The 16,527-nt window shown below is 34.6% G+C and overlaps 1 protein-coding gene across 1 annotated transcript; it reads right to left on the bottom strand.

Annotated features, from left to right (window-relative positions):
- Positions 1-6,539: 6,539 nt before the first annotated feature.
- LOC143683152 (olfactory receptor 5V1-like) lies at positions 6,540-7,487 on the bottom strand. Its single transcript, XM_077159386.1, is given in 1 exon segment — positions 6,540-7,487. A coding segment is annotated over 1 exon segment (948 nt).
- Between the last annotated feature and the right edge of the window lie 9,040 nt (positions 7,488-16,527).

Below are 16,527 nucleotides of genomic sequence, written 5' to 3'. Positions count from 1 at the left end.
ACAGCTAATATCATCCTCAATGGGGAAAAATTGAAAACTTCCCCCCTAAGATCAGGAACAAGACAAGGATGTCCACTATCACCACTATTATTCAACATCGTGTTGGAGATTCTAGCCAGAACAATTAGACAAGAAAAAGAAATACAAGGCATCAAAATTGGAAAGGAAGAAGTAAAACTATCACTGTTTGCAGATGATATGATACTATACGTTGAAAACCCTGAAAAATCCACAACAAAACTACTAGAGCTAATAAATGAGTACAGCAAAGTAGCAGGTTACAAGATCAACATTCAAAAATCTGTAGTATTTCTATACACTAGCAATGAACAAGCTGAGGGGGAAATCAAGAAATGAATTCCATTTACAATTGCAACTAAAATAATAAAATACCTAGGAATAAATTTAACTAAAGAGACAAAAGACCTATACAAAGAAAACTACAAAAAACTGTTAAAAGAAATCACAGAAGACCTAAATAGATGGAAGGGCATACCGTGTTCATGGATTGGAAGACTAAATATAGTTAAGATGTCAATTCTACCTAAATTGATTTACAGATTCAACGGAATACCAATCAAAATTCCAACAACTTATTTTTTGGAAATAGAAAAACCAATAAGCAAATTTATCTGGAAGGGCAGGGTTCCCAAAATTGCTAAAAGTATCTTGAGGAAAAAAACGAAGCTGGAGGTCTCACACTGCCGGACTTTAAGGCATATTATGAAGCCACAGTGGTCAAAACAGCATGGTACTGGCATAAAGATAGATATATCGACCAATGGAATTGAATAGAGTGCTCAGATATAGACCCTCTCATCTATGGACATTTGATCTTTGATAAGGCAGTCAAGCCAACTCACCTGGGACAGAACAGTCTCTTCAATAAATCCTGCCTAGAGAATTGGATATCCATATGCAAAAGAATGAAAGAGGACCCGTATCTCACACCCTATACAAAAATTAACTGAAAATGGATCAAAGATCTAAACATTAGGTCTAAGACCATAAAACAGTTAGAGGAAAATGTAGGGAGATATCTTATGAATCTTACAATTGGAGGTGGGTTTATAGACCTTAAACCTAAAGCAAGAGCACTGAAGAAAGAAAGAAATAAATGGGAGCTCCTCAAAATTAAACACTTTTGTACATCAAAGAACTTCATCAAGAAAGTAGAAAGACAGCCTACACAATGGGAGACAATATTTGGAAACGACATATCAGATAAAGGTCTAGTATCCAGAATTTATAAAGAGATTGTTCAACTCAACAACAAAAAGAAAGCTAACCCAATTACAAAATGGGAAAAAGACTTGAACAAACACACCTCTCAGAAGAGGAAATACAAACGCCCAAAAGGCACATGAAGAAATGCTCAATGTCCCTGGCCATTAGAGAAATGCAAATCAAAACCACAATGAGATATCATCTCACACCCACCAGAATGGCCATTATCAACAAAACAGAAAATAACAAGTGCTGGAGAGGATGTGGAGAAAGAGGCACACTTCTTCTCTGTTGGTGGAAATGCCAAATGGTGCAACCACTGTGGAAGGCAGTTTGGCGGTTCCACAAAAAGCTGAATATAGAATTGCCATATGACCCAGCAATACCATTGCTAGGTATCTACTCAAAGGACTTAAGGGCAAAGACACAAACGGACATTTGCACACCAATGTTTATAGCAGCATTATTTACAATTGCAAAGAGATGGAAACAGCCAAAATGTCCATCAACAGACGAGTGGCTAAACAAACTGTGGTATATACATACGATGGAATATTATGCAGCTTTAAGACAGAATAAACTTATGAAGCATGTAATAACATGGATGGACCTAGAGAACATTATGCTGAGTGAGTCTAGCCAAAAACTAAAGGACAAATACTGTATGGTCCCACTGATATGAACCGGCATTCGAGAATAAACTTGGAATATGTCATTGGCAACAGAGACCAGCAGAAGTTAGAAACAGGGTAAGATAATGGGTAATTGGAGCTGAAGAGATACAGACTGTGCAACAGGACTAGATACAAAAACTCAAAAATGGACAGCACAATAATACCTAATTGTAATGTAATTATGTTAAAACACTGAATGAAGCTGCATCTGAGCTATCGTTTTTTGTTTGTTTGTTTGTTTGTGTCTTTTGTTATTTTCTTTTTCCTTTTTTTATATATATATTTTTTTATTTTTTATTATTTTTTTCTCTATATTAACATTCTATATCTTTTTCTGTTGTTTTGCTAGTTCTTTTCCTAAATCGATGCAAATGTACTAAGAAATGATTATCATACATCTATGTGATGATACTAAGAATTACTGATTGCATATGTAGAATGGAATGATTTCTAAATGTTGTGTCAGTTAATTTTTTTTAATTAATAAAAAATAAATCTTGAAATATTTAGGAATACATATAACAAAATATGTACATAAAATTTATAAAACGTTTTCAGAAACATTGAATAAGACATAGAAACCATGACTCAATATTGCTGCTAAAATTCTTCCAAAATTAATGTAGAGTCAATGCAATTACAGTAAAAAAATCTCAGCACACTTTAGAATTAAAATGAATAGGACCTATAAGACTCAAAATGATTTTGAAAGAGAAAAGCAAAGTTGGAAGACTTATATTACCTGATTTCAATATTTAATATATGAAAAGATATCATGGCTTCCATGAAAATGTTTAAAGCAAATAATTGATAAAGAACTCATATGTAGAATAAAAATAACTTTCATAATTTAATAACAGAAAGACCAACAATCCAAAAAGCTTCAGGCAAAATATTTGAACATACCCTTCTTCAAAATAATGTGTGAAAGATTAACACATAGCCACTTTGGAAAATACTTTGATGACTCTTTCAAAGTTAAGCATATGCTTTCCATATAATCCAGTAATCCCAGTCCTAGATATTTACTGATGATAAATAAAAAGAAATGTTAGAATCTTCATATCAGATTTATTGTAAAAAGTAAAAACAAACCTATGGAAGTATACATGAACTATTGATTGGAAGAACAAGTGGTGATGTATACAAACAAGTAAATCCTTCTCAGTGGTAAAAGGAATGGATTACTAATACATGTAGCAATTAAGATGAATCTCAAAATTATTATGCTGAGTGAAAAAATCCAGATACATATGATCCCCATAATGCAAAAATTTAGAAAAAGTAAACTATAGTGACAGAAGGATGATCAGTGGTTGCCAGTGGCAGTGGATGATGACAAGAGATTTATTATAAAGGGGCTTTGAGGGAGCTTTTTGAAATGATGGAAATACTGTAGATCATGGTTGTGGTTGGACAACTATATATATACATTTGTCAAAACATATGGAATTGCATGTTTTAAATTGGGGAATTATAGTGTATTCAAATTAAATGTCAATAAAGCTTATTTTTTAAGAGAAAAAAGAATGAAATGAATAAGGTGTAGAAAAGTGTAAAAAGAAAGAAAGTACATTGATAAGGACCACAATGAGTGGTCATTGTGCATCAATTCAATCTGCATCAATTCATTGACCCAGACACTATGACAGGCTGTGAATGATTGTCAGAGGAAAAAATATTATTGGTCAGGTTATTTCTACAGATAACCAGTAGAGTGTAAAATTATTTGGCTTAGTGTAGTGAAAGAAACCAAAAGGCAGGGTGAAGCTTCCAACTGTCTATACAGAGTCTGGATCAAGAAAGCAAGATAATTTTAGAACTGAAAGACGGAAACACGTTGATCAAATGGCAGTGATGAACTGGGACAGATGATACTTATAGAAAATAAAAAGTCTCAGTCAAACAACCCTCAGAGTCATCCTTTCCCCTCTGACAACGAGATACACCTATACCTGAGATTATTAGTGTTTGTGACTAATTAAATGTCAAAGGATAAAATCAGGATACATTCAGCTAGAGAATCTCAATCCATTGTATTTCCCTTTCTAACATTTATTTACTTATTTTCCTTAGTATATTGAGAGTCAACAGCTAAATTTCCAATAAAATGCTCCCGTTTTTCAGAGCCCTGAACTGATCGCTGGAAGAGCATCAGGAAGGGAGGAAAACAACTGGGATTTAAATATGATGTGAGAATTTTAGTGCAATAAGGGATGGAAACTGATTTTGACAAACTGATGAGTTTGAGTTAAAACAACATTTTTGTTTTTGTGATCTGGCTGAAATTAGGATAGAAGTAAAACTTTGATTTACAAAGTGAGAATCAGTGGTATAAGGTAATATTATATTAAAATATTAATATTTAAAGGGAAAGAGGTAGACCATTTTGAGATAGAAACATACATGGTCCACAGATTAATTTTTGGATTTTTCCCAATTTGGGAATATTTTATGAAAAATCTGTTAGGAAAGAAAAACTAAAACCATCTGATCAAGTGAAGAGCAAATGTGACTAGAGAAGCTTATTTCAACTTAACTTTTGCCTATATATTTATACAGATAATCCACACTTCCCATTCTTCATTTCATTCATCTATTCAACAAACATAATATTTTGTAATAATCTCTTACAGTGAATGAACATCAAACTTGGAAATGTAGGGAATGCAATGACATATATTCTTATGAAATATGTTCACTAGAATCACAAAGTAATGAATATACAAAGACATTCTTGCAGAATGCTGAATATCATTATCGTTTTGTATATTCATATATTTATCCAACAGTATTTATTTACCACTTACTATAAACCAGGTATTTTTCTAGGATCTAAAGTTAAAGAACTGAATAGGAAACATAAACAGGATAATAATGACTTTTGGCAAGTGCTATGAAAGAAGGACGTCCTAGGGATGGTGAGAAAATGTAATGTTACATAGAATAGTTGAGGAACTGCAACCCCACACCATTCCAAGTAGTTCCATATAACTTGAGAAGGGAAAGAAAACACTAGTAGGGATGATGACGGGAGACTGCATAGAGAAAGTAGATTTTGAGTGAGATTATAAAGAATGGAGAGAATTTTGATCAAATAGTCATTGGAATATGAATTCCAAATTAAAAATTCCAAATTAAACAAACATCCACAGAGATGGACTGGAATCAGGGAAATCAAATGGTATATGGAAAAAATTATTTACGTATTCTAAAGGAGATGGGGTTACAAGATAGGCAGTAATTAGAATATTGAAAACAGTTATCACAAATAAAAAAATAGATGGAGAGTATGTAAGCCAGAGGAAGCCTCTTTTAAATCAGAGAAGGAGACTGAATACAGCACCATTTTAAGAAAGTAAACTCAATTGCTTTACAAGGTACATTAGAATAGTGCAAAAATGGAGACAAGGAACTCCATTAGGAGACCATGGCAACAGTACAGAGAGGAGAAAAAATCAAGACTTAAATTAGGGGATACATTAGTAGGGATGGGAAGGAAAAAAAAGATGGTCCTATGAGAACTGGGAAGGAAGATGGTAGCTTCTCTCCTCCTATCTATGAATCTCTTTCTATCTCTTACATTCTTACACGTTGGGTTGTGTATCTATTTTCCTTTAAATATCTAAGTCTCTTTCCTTATCTTTTAAAATTTGTCTTTTCTCTCTTGTCTGTATTTCTTTCTCTCTTCTATTAATTTGTGTTCTTGCCCATTATGGTTAGTTTTACAAGGTTATAAGATTTAAAAAGCAGTAATTTAGTATCTTTCTTTTTATTATATGAAATTCCTACTTCTTTCATTAAATTGAGCTACTCTGAGAATTTGTATTCCTCTAAAAGAAACCTATTTTTCTTTCTTTCTATTGTCTAAATTTTTAGAAAAAGTGTTTCTAAATCTAAGACATCTCATAAAATACTAACCTGTCACCTAGACTTGTTTCTAGAAAAACAATTTTAGGCTATTTCAACTTTTGAATAGAGTAAAGAAGATAAGCTGGAACTGAGAAAATATCACTGTCCTCTTTCCAACATGAAGATAAATTGGCATTGGTCCATGCATCAGATGATAAAACTCAAATTAATTTTCAACAAATCTGGAGATGAAACATCACTTTATCATGATCCACAAAATCCTGTCAAAATCAGCATATATATGTGAGCATATATATGTGAGCTGTGATTGATGATGTTAGTTTATGAAGAAGAACCTAATAAAGAATGGCCAAAAGCATTAATTTGGTACTGAGAATAGAGAAGCATGATAAACACATATGAGGACAAAGCTTTCATGTATTCTAAGCAAATAGGGAGGAATATGAAGAAGGAATGAAAGTATCCAAATCTGAAGTCCATCAACAGATATTGCATGAAATAAGGGCACCATATTTTGGAGGGAAGAGTCAGGAGTGGAAAGGAAAATAAGAACTTTAAGTCTAATAATTAATAGCTATGTCTTTCACCACAGGAATAACAAAAGCTCAAGAATATGTGCACTGAGAATTGATATGTACAACTGTTCAATATCTGTCCCAATAGTGCAATCAACCTCTAAATTGAGTGTTACTAGAAACAGATGACTTGTTAAAAGTTAATTTTCCGATATATATTTACTGGTCACAGATGAGTGACAGTTACATATCAAAAGAGGGAAGTTGGTAGCTGTGACTTTCTCCCCATAGTTTTCACAGCCGCTTTGATATCCTTATTCCTCAGTGTGTAAATTAAAGGGTTTAGCATGGGAGTAACAACACTATACAGTACTGAGATCAATCTGTCCTTCTCCAGTGAGTAAGATGAGATTGGACGTACATATGTGAAAATAGCGCTGCCGTAATAGAGAAGGACAATAACCAGGTGGGAAGCACAGGTAGAAAAGGCTTTGTGTCTCCCCTCTGAAGAGCGGATCCTCAAGATGGTTGAGATTATGTAAAGATAAGAAAGGATGATACACAGGAAAGGAGTCCAACCAATGAAGACCCCAATGGAGAGCAATGCCAGCTCATTGACAGAAGTGTTCCCACAAGACAAGATCAGCAAAGGGGGGATGTCACAGAAGAAATAATTAATCTGGTTGTTGCCACAAAAGGGCAGGCGGAATGTCAATACTGTGTGCACCATTGAATTGAGGAAGCCACCAGTCCAGCATGTCGCTGCTAACTGGCTATACAGTACTTTGTTCATAATAACTGAGTATCTTAAGGGTTTTCAGATGGCAATGTAACGATCATAAGCCATTGCTGCCAAGAGAAGGCACTCTGATCCTACAAAGAAAATGAATGCAAACAGTTGAGCCACACATCCTCCATAAGAAATGCTTTTCTTCTCTGACAGAAGATGTACCATCATCTGAGGGACATTGGTGGTGGTGTAGCAGATGTCAAGAAAGGCCAAGTTCCCTAGAAAATAATACATCGGGGTGTGTAGGCGTGCATCAGCCACGCTTACCAAAATAATGAATACATTTCCCCCCAAAGTACAGATATAAGTCAGCGTGAAGATGGTGAACAGTAAAAACTGCAATTCATTTAGATTGGAGAATCCCAAGATGATGAATTCCAGCAGAGCTGTTTGGTTCTTTCCTTCCATGATGTTGTCTGATTTCCTTTTGGGAACTGGACAAAGGGAAGCACAGATTACAATAAGCATGTGCTGCAATGGTCTGCAAAATGAAACAAAAATGACATAAATAAAAATTATTACCATGTACACCAGATTCCAAAACAGAGAAGCAGCACCCTTTGCAAAGCATATCACAACAATCACCCAGCACACATGGGGGTACTTTCACTGTTTCAACTGTAAATGAAATCTGGGTAAAATACAAAGCACAGGTAGTTTTAATAAAAGTACATCATACATCCTAAGAATTTTCTGTTAATAATAACTAGGTCAGGTCCACTTACATTTTCTTGATGATATGTGGATGGTGTTTCTGAATACAGTTTGTAGAAGAAACGTTGGTCATCATTAGCTTCTTTAAAGCAATCCTTACTCTCTATTTCCATCCTTGAAGGCTGATACATCATTATAATACGTTATATTTTATAGGTTATGGAGTTAAAGAGGGCATGTGAAAAAGAAAAGTTACCCAACAGTGATTCCATTGTTATTTATTGGGTCAATAAAATGAGGAGACAAATGGTTAGGATGTCCTGACACAAAAACCTTTAGAGTTGATATATGTGAAACAGAGAGAAGAAGGTATTAGACAAGGTTCCTGGATATTGTGGTTACTTCTAAGAAGAGAGAATCTTGTAGACTAAAGGGAACATATTTTTCCAGGAATATGCATTGTGGTAAGACATATCATGTAGTTTTTTAATCTTTATTATTTGAATGGTTGCTATTATCCTAATTTTGTAGATGACGGTCTTAAAATTCAGAAAGATTATATAACATGTCAATGATCTAGTAAGTACAAGAGAGGGGGAAAACCTACACGTCTAGTCATGTCTTTAGCTATATTTCTATCTATAAAGGCATAGAATGTACTCCTTATATGTATTTCTTATATGTCAATTCTTATCTATTATTCAAGACTTCTTTACAGGATATATCCTCACTCAGAGAAAGACTGTCCTCTTTATCAATTGCAACCATGTATTAAGGGAGATAGTGGCACCATGAGTTCCTACTATTTGTCAACTTTGTCTAGAAAACTGTGTTTTATTTTTGCCTTCATATATATATACTGAAGCATGAGTTTTTAAACCCTTCTTGAATATGCTTTCTCTCGCTGCATTCCTTCTCCCTTCATTCTTTTCCTTTCTTTCTCATTCTATCTCTCTCTCCCACTGTAACTCTTTCTCCCTTATGTTCTTTTCCTTTCTTATATGTAGCTATGTGAAACAGCTATGGATAACACTGGACTTTGCATAATGAAGTGTTATCTATATATTCTTCTGAAGTTTGCCGTCTTGCTCTTAACTCTAGAATTCCCAGGTTTTCCCAAACACCTCTCTGCCTAATCTTAAGGACTTGAAGGTAGCCAGTCTCTGGTGTTCAATCTGACCACTCTTAGACACTTCACTTCAGTTACAACTCATCAATATCCTCACCAAAAAAACTATTAGATTTCTTACTAACTCATTAATGTCAGAGACAATCGGGCCAGAAAGAGTATCAGGAACTCAACATCTTAACTCTCCTGATAATTAAGGATATTTTGGAGTGTATACATAAATCCCCAGTTCCTTTTTCATCAGTGACTTCTCCAACTCCTAAGTTGTTTGAAAAGTAAAATTTCCAGACATTTGTCTTTATTCATATTGTAAGTGCTTTAGAGTAGAGTTGTTTTAAGAGAAATGGTGTTTTCACATTTAGATGGTGCTTCACAACTTTATTATCTTCAATTTTGGTTTTCTGATTGTTTTAGAAGAATTTGAAAATTGGAAAAGAAAATAAAAACATTAAAAATCCTTAATGCATTCATGAGAGAAAATCTCTAATATATGGGGTCATACTTCTCTAATCAACTTTCCATATATTTATATTCAAAATAAGAATTAGAATGTACATGATAGTTTTAAATGTCTTCCTTAAGGTCCATATTATAATTATTTCCCATGATGGTAAATATTTTCCTGATATATGATCTTTGAGGTAACTACAAAACTTCCTATGATTACAGCAAATGCTTTGTATATACCACCGTTTATTGACAGGCACTTTTATTGCTTTACTTACTCATTTTTGCTATGATAAATGTCAGTAATATGAACACTAAAGTTAGATTTCTTGAATTTGGGGTCAGATTATTTGGATGTCAGCAAACTCATACCCACACAATTTAAGACCCAATGGTGCATATCATGAACTTGAAAATCCAATCATTTTGATCTGGCTAATACAGGACCCAGTGTCTGTGTGTGGCCAAATAATTTTAAGAGCTATGTAGAAAAGGACACTGATCATCTCTGACCACTTTCCATGCAGCACCTCATTTACTTTTTGCATAAATTGTATGAGATAAGTAATAGTATTATTCTACTTTTCCAGATGAAAACACTGCATCTCAGTAAGGTACAATGTATGGTACAAGTTATACAGCTAGCAGGTGAAAAAAGACAGCCTTATCTCCTCCAAATCTCATTTACTTTCGAATGAATGACTTAAAATTTAATTTCTCTTTACCAATAACAAGATGCTCTTTAAAAATACTTCGCTGGTCTTCAATACAATTTAGGTTCACTAAGTTACATTATTTTAATTAGTTACAAACTTTTATGGTTTGTGTTCCTGACTGCCAATGGAGATGCACCATTCCTACAATGTATTGATGGTTAAATCTATTCTTAATGAACATCTGGCTTTTTAACTTGCATCTGTTTATTTAGACAACTGATTGTCAGTATAGCTGTTTATTGTTGGCCAAGCTACAAATTAATTAAAATTTTCATGTTTGTGTTCTTAAAGAATACTGTTCTAGGGTTTAGCCAAATCCAGTTAATAAAAATGCTTGATAAAATTAAAATGGTTGTAGGGCAAAAGCTCTATTTAAAATTAATGATGTTGGCCACATAGACACTGAGTCCTGCATTAGCCAAAATTGAAATGACTGTGTTTTCAAAATTGATGTCCTGCACTAGTGGGTCTCTAATTTTATGGGTAAGAGTTTGCTAAACTACAGAAAAATTAATTTTGTGGCTTGAAGTAGATAATTGCAGCTGAAAAGATTTTTAAAAAGCACATGCTTTTAAATGCCTTCTTATTTTCTTGTGACTAGTATAGATATTTTCAGGGAGTGGAGAAAACATTTTGGAGAAAGGTTTAAATTCCTTTTAAGTAGTACTTCACATTTCTAGAACCAAATTCTTTCTCAAGCAAAACTTTGTGTTCACCAGCATAATCCCCATATCTTGTTCCCAACCAAACTTTTCCACCTTCCTAAGCATTACCTTGCCTTTCTTTTTTCTTTTTCTTTTTTCACTTTTTTTCCACTTCTGAAGATGAAATTGGAAGTTAGACCAATCCAATGGGCTAATCCTTATGGCTAATTTTATTCAACAAAGGTATTTGGGAGATTGTCTCTTCACTGGCAAGGTGCTATGTGCTAGAGATAAAATGACAATTATTACAGAATTTGACCAAACCTTCAGGAGTATATATTTGGGCATTACCAATTTATAAAACTATAATAATTACTTTAAAGGAGTATAACAGAGGGAATAGCATGGTATGGGGAAGTCACCAAAAACTGAGTTGAAATCTCAGGAGTTAACGAGAAAAAAGTTATTTGGGTGTTTGGAAAACTTTCCAGGAAGAACAAAAGCAAGTGCTATTACCCTGGTATGGGATGTACTATAAGACTTAAAGGGATGCCAGGAGGTTGGAATGCAGAGAGCAAGGAAAGGAGGCTCCTCTATTAGGGTCAGAATTATTCAGGATCTAAGTGCAATGGGCAGATCTTCCAGAGATGTAAAATGTCCGCGTTTGAATTCTAAAAAAGTCCTTCTGGTATATGTATGGACAATGGAATGGAGAGCAGAAGTAGATAAAATAAGCCATAAAGTTCACCATTTCAGTTGTTCTGGCAAAATTGACAGTAGCTGAGACTAGAGTAGTTAGAATTGGATTGGAAAGAAATGGAGACATTTGAGAGACTTTAGGAGATACGGGGATGCAATTTTGGTATGAAGTGAGGGAAAGGAACACATAAAGGATAATAATCATAGGTGACATATATTATATCCTTATTATGAAATAAGTTATTTACGTGCCTTACATAATTTGATTCTCTCTCTCTCTCTATCACACACACACTTGTACACACACATACACACACACAAATCTATGAAAGAAGTATATCATGCCCATACTAAAAATAAATGTTTAGAAACCTAAGATTTGGAAAGGTTAGGTAATTTGCCTATTACTACACAGATATGGAATGGTGATACTGGGTTTTATATTCCAGTCTATGCCCTTAAAGAGCATATTGCAGTGATCTAGAATTCTGGTTTGAACAAATGGATGGATGATGGAGTTTTCATTGAGACAGGAAAAGCTGAAAGAAGTTCAGATTTGGGGGAATAAAATGGGTTCAGTTCTAACCATGCTGTTTTTGTGGTCTCTATCACAAGAGAGTACATCAAACAGCCGTTTGGTGTTTGGACCTCAGAGAAGAGGTATGTAATAGAGATAGATTTCTAACACATCAGTATATAAAGTTCAAATGAAATTATGTATGTGGTTGGGAAGACACAGAATAAGAAATAAGGGAGTGAGGAAACAAACTTTTTAGGCTTAGCAGACTAATTTTTTGGGTAAAAAGCTGAATAAGAAGACCTAGAAGGCACAAAATAAAAACAGGAAAAAAAAGGACAGTGAAGCATTGAATCAAACAGGTAGTCTGTAGAAAGATAGTTCTGTTCTCAGAAACTCTGCTTTGTAAATAGAAGGAGCTCCAATTTTCTTTCCAGACTTTTTCTCATAAGCAAGGTTATCTTTTCTCATAAGCAAGGTCAGTTCTCATGTCCTCCATCACAAATGCAGGTCATTATGAAATAGTAAAAAAGCAGGCCAGTTTGCAGAGGAGGGAGAAGGAGGAAACACTTGGCTCAGTACCTGCCTGATACCTCCTTTTTCAGTGTTTTACCCATTCGAAGAAAGAATTTTTTTTTCTCATGGATCTCCAAATATCTTTTTTTTGTTGTTACTTAGGATTTCACCTAAGCTTTTTTTTTGTCCCATGATCATTTCTTCTCTCTTTAAAACATGTTTTTTCTTGTGCTCCAAAATCTCAGATAGTGGCCACAAAGTAAAGTGACTAAAGGAATTAAGATGAATACTTAACATGCAACTCCTCTAAGAATATTTGCCTTGAAACAACAGCAATTTTTAAATATGTTTTCTGAATATAAGTTTAGTCATCTGAACCACTTAATCTAATTGTCTTTCTTTCTGTTCCCATTTCTATCTTCCAATTTTCATTTTCTTCAAAGTTAAGCTCAAATGCCACCTTTCCTTTCATTTAAGGATGATCTCTCTCCTTTCCAGGAAATTCTATAGGCTTCATTTTGATCTCAGCTATGACACTTAACACCCAAAATATTTATTAGTGTGATTTATTTTGGCTATTTGGCTATGAATCCTCGAGGATAATTATCCTTGTCTTACTCAGCTAATTCTTGACTGGTAAATATTTGGGGACACATAAGTTTAGCATTCGTAGTGGATTACTACTATTGGAATGTCAGATACCACAACATAATTTTCAAGAAAAAAATTGGATTTCTTCCTTTCTTATATATTCACAATGCTGTAGAATTAAAAAAAAACAATCGTACCTAGCATATTCTTTTTATTCTCATAGCAATTATATAAGTTAGCATTACAAAACCTAAAAGTTAAAGAGATTAAGTGATTCTAATAAGGTTACAGTTAACAAGTGCTAAAACTAAGGGTAAAAAAAGGCTTATGTCTCCAAATCTGGAACAAAATATGCCAGGTGGTACATCTATTATTATACATAGACGATGGCTGCCTCTTGTAGACATAGCATTTGCCCTAGTACACAACAGTCTTTGTGTTATAATTCTTCATTTGTACAAAACAGGCAATTTCACTCATAAGTACAGGAAAACTGTTCTTTCTTCCTCTACCCAAGACCAGGAAACCAGATACAGTACAAGGAAAAAATGAGAATATTTTCAGGGGTCACTTCATAGTAAGATATCCAGAATGTCCAGTAACAACCCATAAGGAAAGGCCCCCAGATTATTCATAAGAAAATTTTTCTTCCAACTCCCCACCTTGACTTCTCTTCCTTATAAGGGACTCAGTAACTTTTTATTAAACAGCATTCTCAAAAAAGGGACCATGAAAATGCAGATTCTCTAAATTGCAAGGGTCTTCAAAAGTAAATTATCCAATCCCTTATAACTGAAATAACATAGAAAACATATAAAATGAACATAGCAGGGACTCAGTAAATAATTGTTAGCATGCAAAATATTAGATCCACATGAAAGATTGCTTCTTGTCAGGAAGTCACACAGTGCATTTCTGATAGTGTTTTGCAACCACATGGCATTTTATTCTCTTACTTTTTTTATATAGTGAAAAACATTGTCCCTTATTTCATAAAGAATCAGTACAACTGTGAAATTGGAATTACTTGCAATGAAGGAAACTCCTGGATCACATGCACTCGGCCTGCTCCACCACCCAAAACATGATACAGACAGCTTGATCATTCCCTTTCTCAGAACTCCTATGGCTCATTACACTCTCTTGTCCCACCTTCTTAGTTTCTCTTCCAAAAAACAAGGCATAGAGAAGTACAGCTCTAAGAGCTATGTGCTATAGTAAACAACAAAAAATTACTTACTTGTGGTAGGCAATACAGCAAAAAAGCAGAGATTCCCATTCAGACCCCAAAGCCTGACGTAGGGCTGCTTTTATGAACACCAGGAAGTGGCAGGTAATGGTCTCTGGAGAGTCTGTGCTGAAAGACTCCCTGAGTGAGGGGTTTTACAGCTGAGTGCCAAGCATCTCCTCAACCCCTGAAGGCCAGTGCATGGAACCGGAGAAGGAAACGACTGCATCCTCCAGATGCAGAGCTCGCTGCATCTTGTGGAACCCCGGAGACTCACCTCTGGGATCTTAATATAGGTCCCAAGACTTGGAAGTTCTGATCTGTGCCTCAGGCCCTGCGCATCTGGTTGTCTTCCAATGGCTTTGCTGCCATTGCAACTCTGCTTCAGGAAACCTTGTGTGGAATCCAGAGTGCTCAACGTGGGCCCCTCCATCTTGGCCCACATCTGATCAATTAGAGACATCCTTTATATTTTCTCATCATCAGAGTAAATGCAGTTCACTACTTTCATGTTGTTCTGCCATATCAGTCCTTGGACTCTAAAACTGAAGGGATAGAAGTCAAGCTTCAAATCTAGTGCCCTTTTTCTCTCTCAAGTTAAAGAAAACCATCCCTATTTCCTTCTAGAGGTGGGGGAAATTTGTACAGCATATCAGATCTCACCACAAAATACAATAAAATAAAATCTTCTTCCACCACCAAATCAACCCCCTAAATATCCTCCTCTTGCAAATTAGGCATAATTTAGTGACCTAGCAGTTTGCTTTCGAATGTGCATAATGAAGCACATAAAGATTTGCTTGTAATTGTCAACCTCATCTGAAATGGAAACATAATATTTTAATATTCCGTAAGACATATAATGTGATGAAATGGGAGTGCTGAAAGTTTTTTATGCAATTGGTTCAGAAACCAAAATATTTGGAAACCATCTCTTTAACTAATGGTTGTCACTCACTATTACTGCCATGCCTCCTCCCCTGGGATGATTTTAGAATATAATTCCATCATTCTTGAGTGCCATGTATCTAGGAAAGTTTATCCCCCTCAAAAACTAAGGTAATTTTAGAATTGCTACAGTTATTTACAGGCTGGGATGTATCCAGGAATGAAAGTGAACCTCCACATGCAACAGTATAAAGTTAGTGTATCTTAGTTTACCAGGGCTGCTATGACAAATACCTCATGCTGGAAATTATTGTCTCACAATTTTGAAAGTTGTAGATATAAAATCAAGGTCTTGACAGCCCATTCTATTTCACAGAGTCTATAGCATTCTGGTGTTGGCTTGCAGCAATCTTTGGGGTTCATTGGCTTGCATCTCTGCCTGCATCACCTAGAGAAAACAAAACACAAAGTTGATCTTCAAAATCCTATGACTTTCCCTAATGTACCTGTAGGTGTCATAATCAATAGTTCATAAGGGTTGCTTGTGCACTTGCACTACAAATCCTGATATTGTCTGCCATTATGTAGCTTTCTAATTTTGGAAAATGTAATCATGTGAAGTGGTGGCTCAGAATTGCACTAATTTGCATTATTCAGATTACCAGCAATTTTCAGCATCTCCTTTATGAGGACAATTTTTTGTCAAAAATTTGTGCTTTTATCTCCCATTAATCTGCCTATGTTTACCTTTTGTACATTTTCTTAACTGAGATCCTGTATTTTTCTTATTCATTTGCAGCAGTTCTTTATATAATTTACACATCATTGATCACATAACTTTTAATTCTCCCAAAGAGTTTTCAATAATTGGCCATTTATGCATTAACCTTAATATGAAGTCCTTCATTGAGAAGATATCCTAAATTTGATCATAACAAAAAAATGACTTCTCAGTTAATGCTTTGGGAATTTTGAGGTTTATTTAATAATTGTTAATAGGAAGTTGTTTCCCACTGCCATGCAAAGAAAATATTATCTTACACTTTCATACTAACTGGTGAGCTTTAAATTTCAAATTTTGTTTCCTAAGCCATCTAGAGTTCACCTTATTTTACCAGGTGCAGATAAATAATCCAAGTTCCATCCTTCTGCATTTAAAGATGTGGTTGTTTTCAAATTACTACTAAACTTTTTATCATTCACTGTGATGGTCATTTATCAATCATTAGTTTTTCATATGAATATTTCCATCTATCCCCGAGACATCCTTTCTAATCCTGTGGTTTTTTTGCTTGTTTTTAACACCAGGAACATAACTTTCTATTAATAGGCTGTATTAGCCAAGGTTCTCTAGGGTATACAGAACCAACAGAAGATATCTGTAAATATGAGATTTTATATAGGTGTCTCATGCAACTG

The sequence above is a fragment of the Tamandua tetradactyla genome, chromosome 5, assembly GCF_023851605.1.
Source record: "Tamandua tetradactyla isolate mTamTet1 chromosome 5, mTamTet1.pri, whole genome shotgun sequence".
NCBI lineage: Eukaryota > Metazoa > Chordata > Mammalia > Pilosa > Myrmecophagidae > Tamandua > Tamandua tetradactyla.
This window is presented reverse-complemented; position numbering and strand designations above follow the sequence as displayed.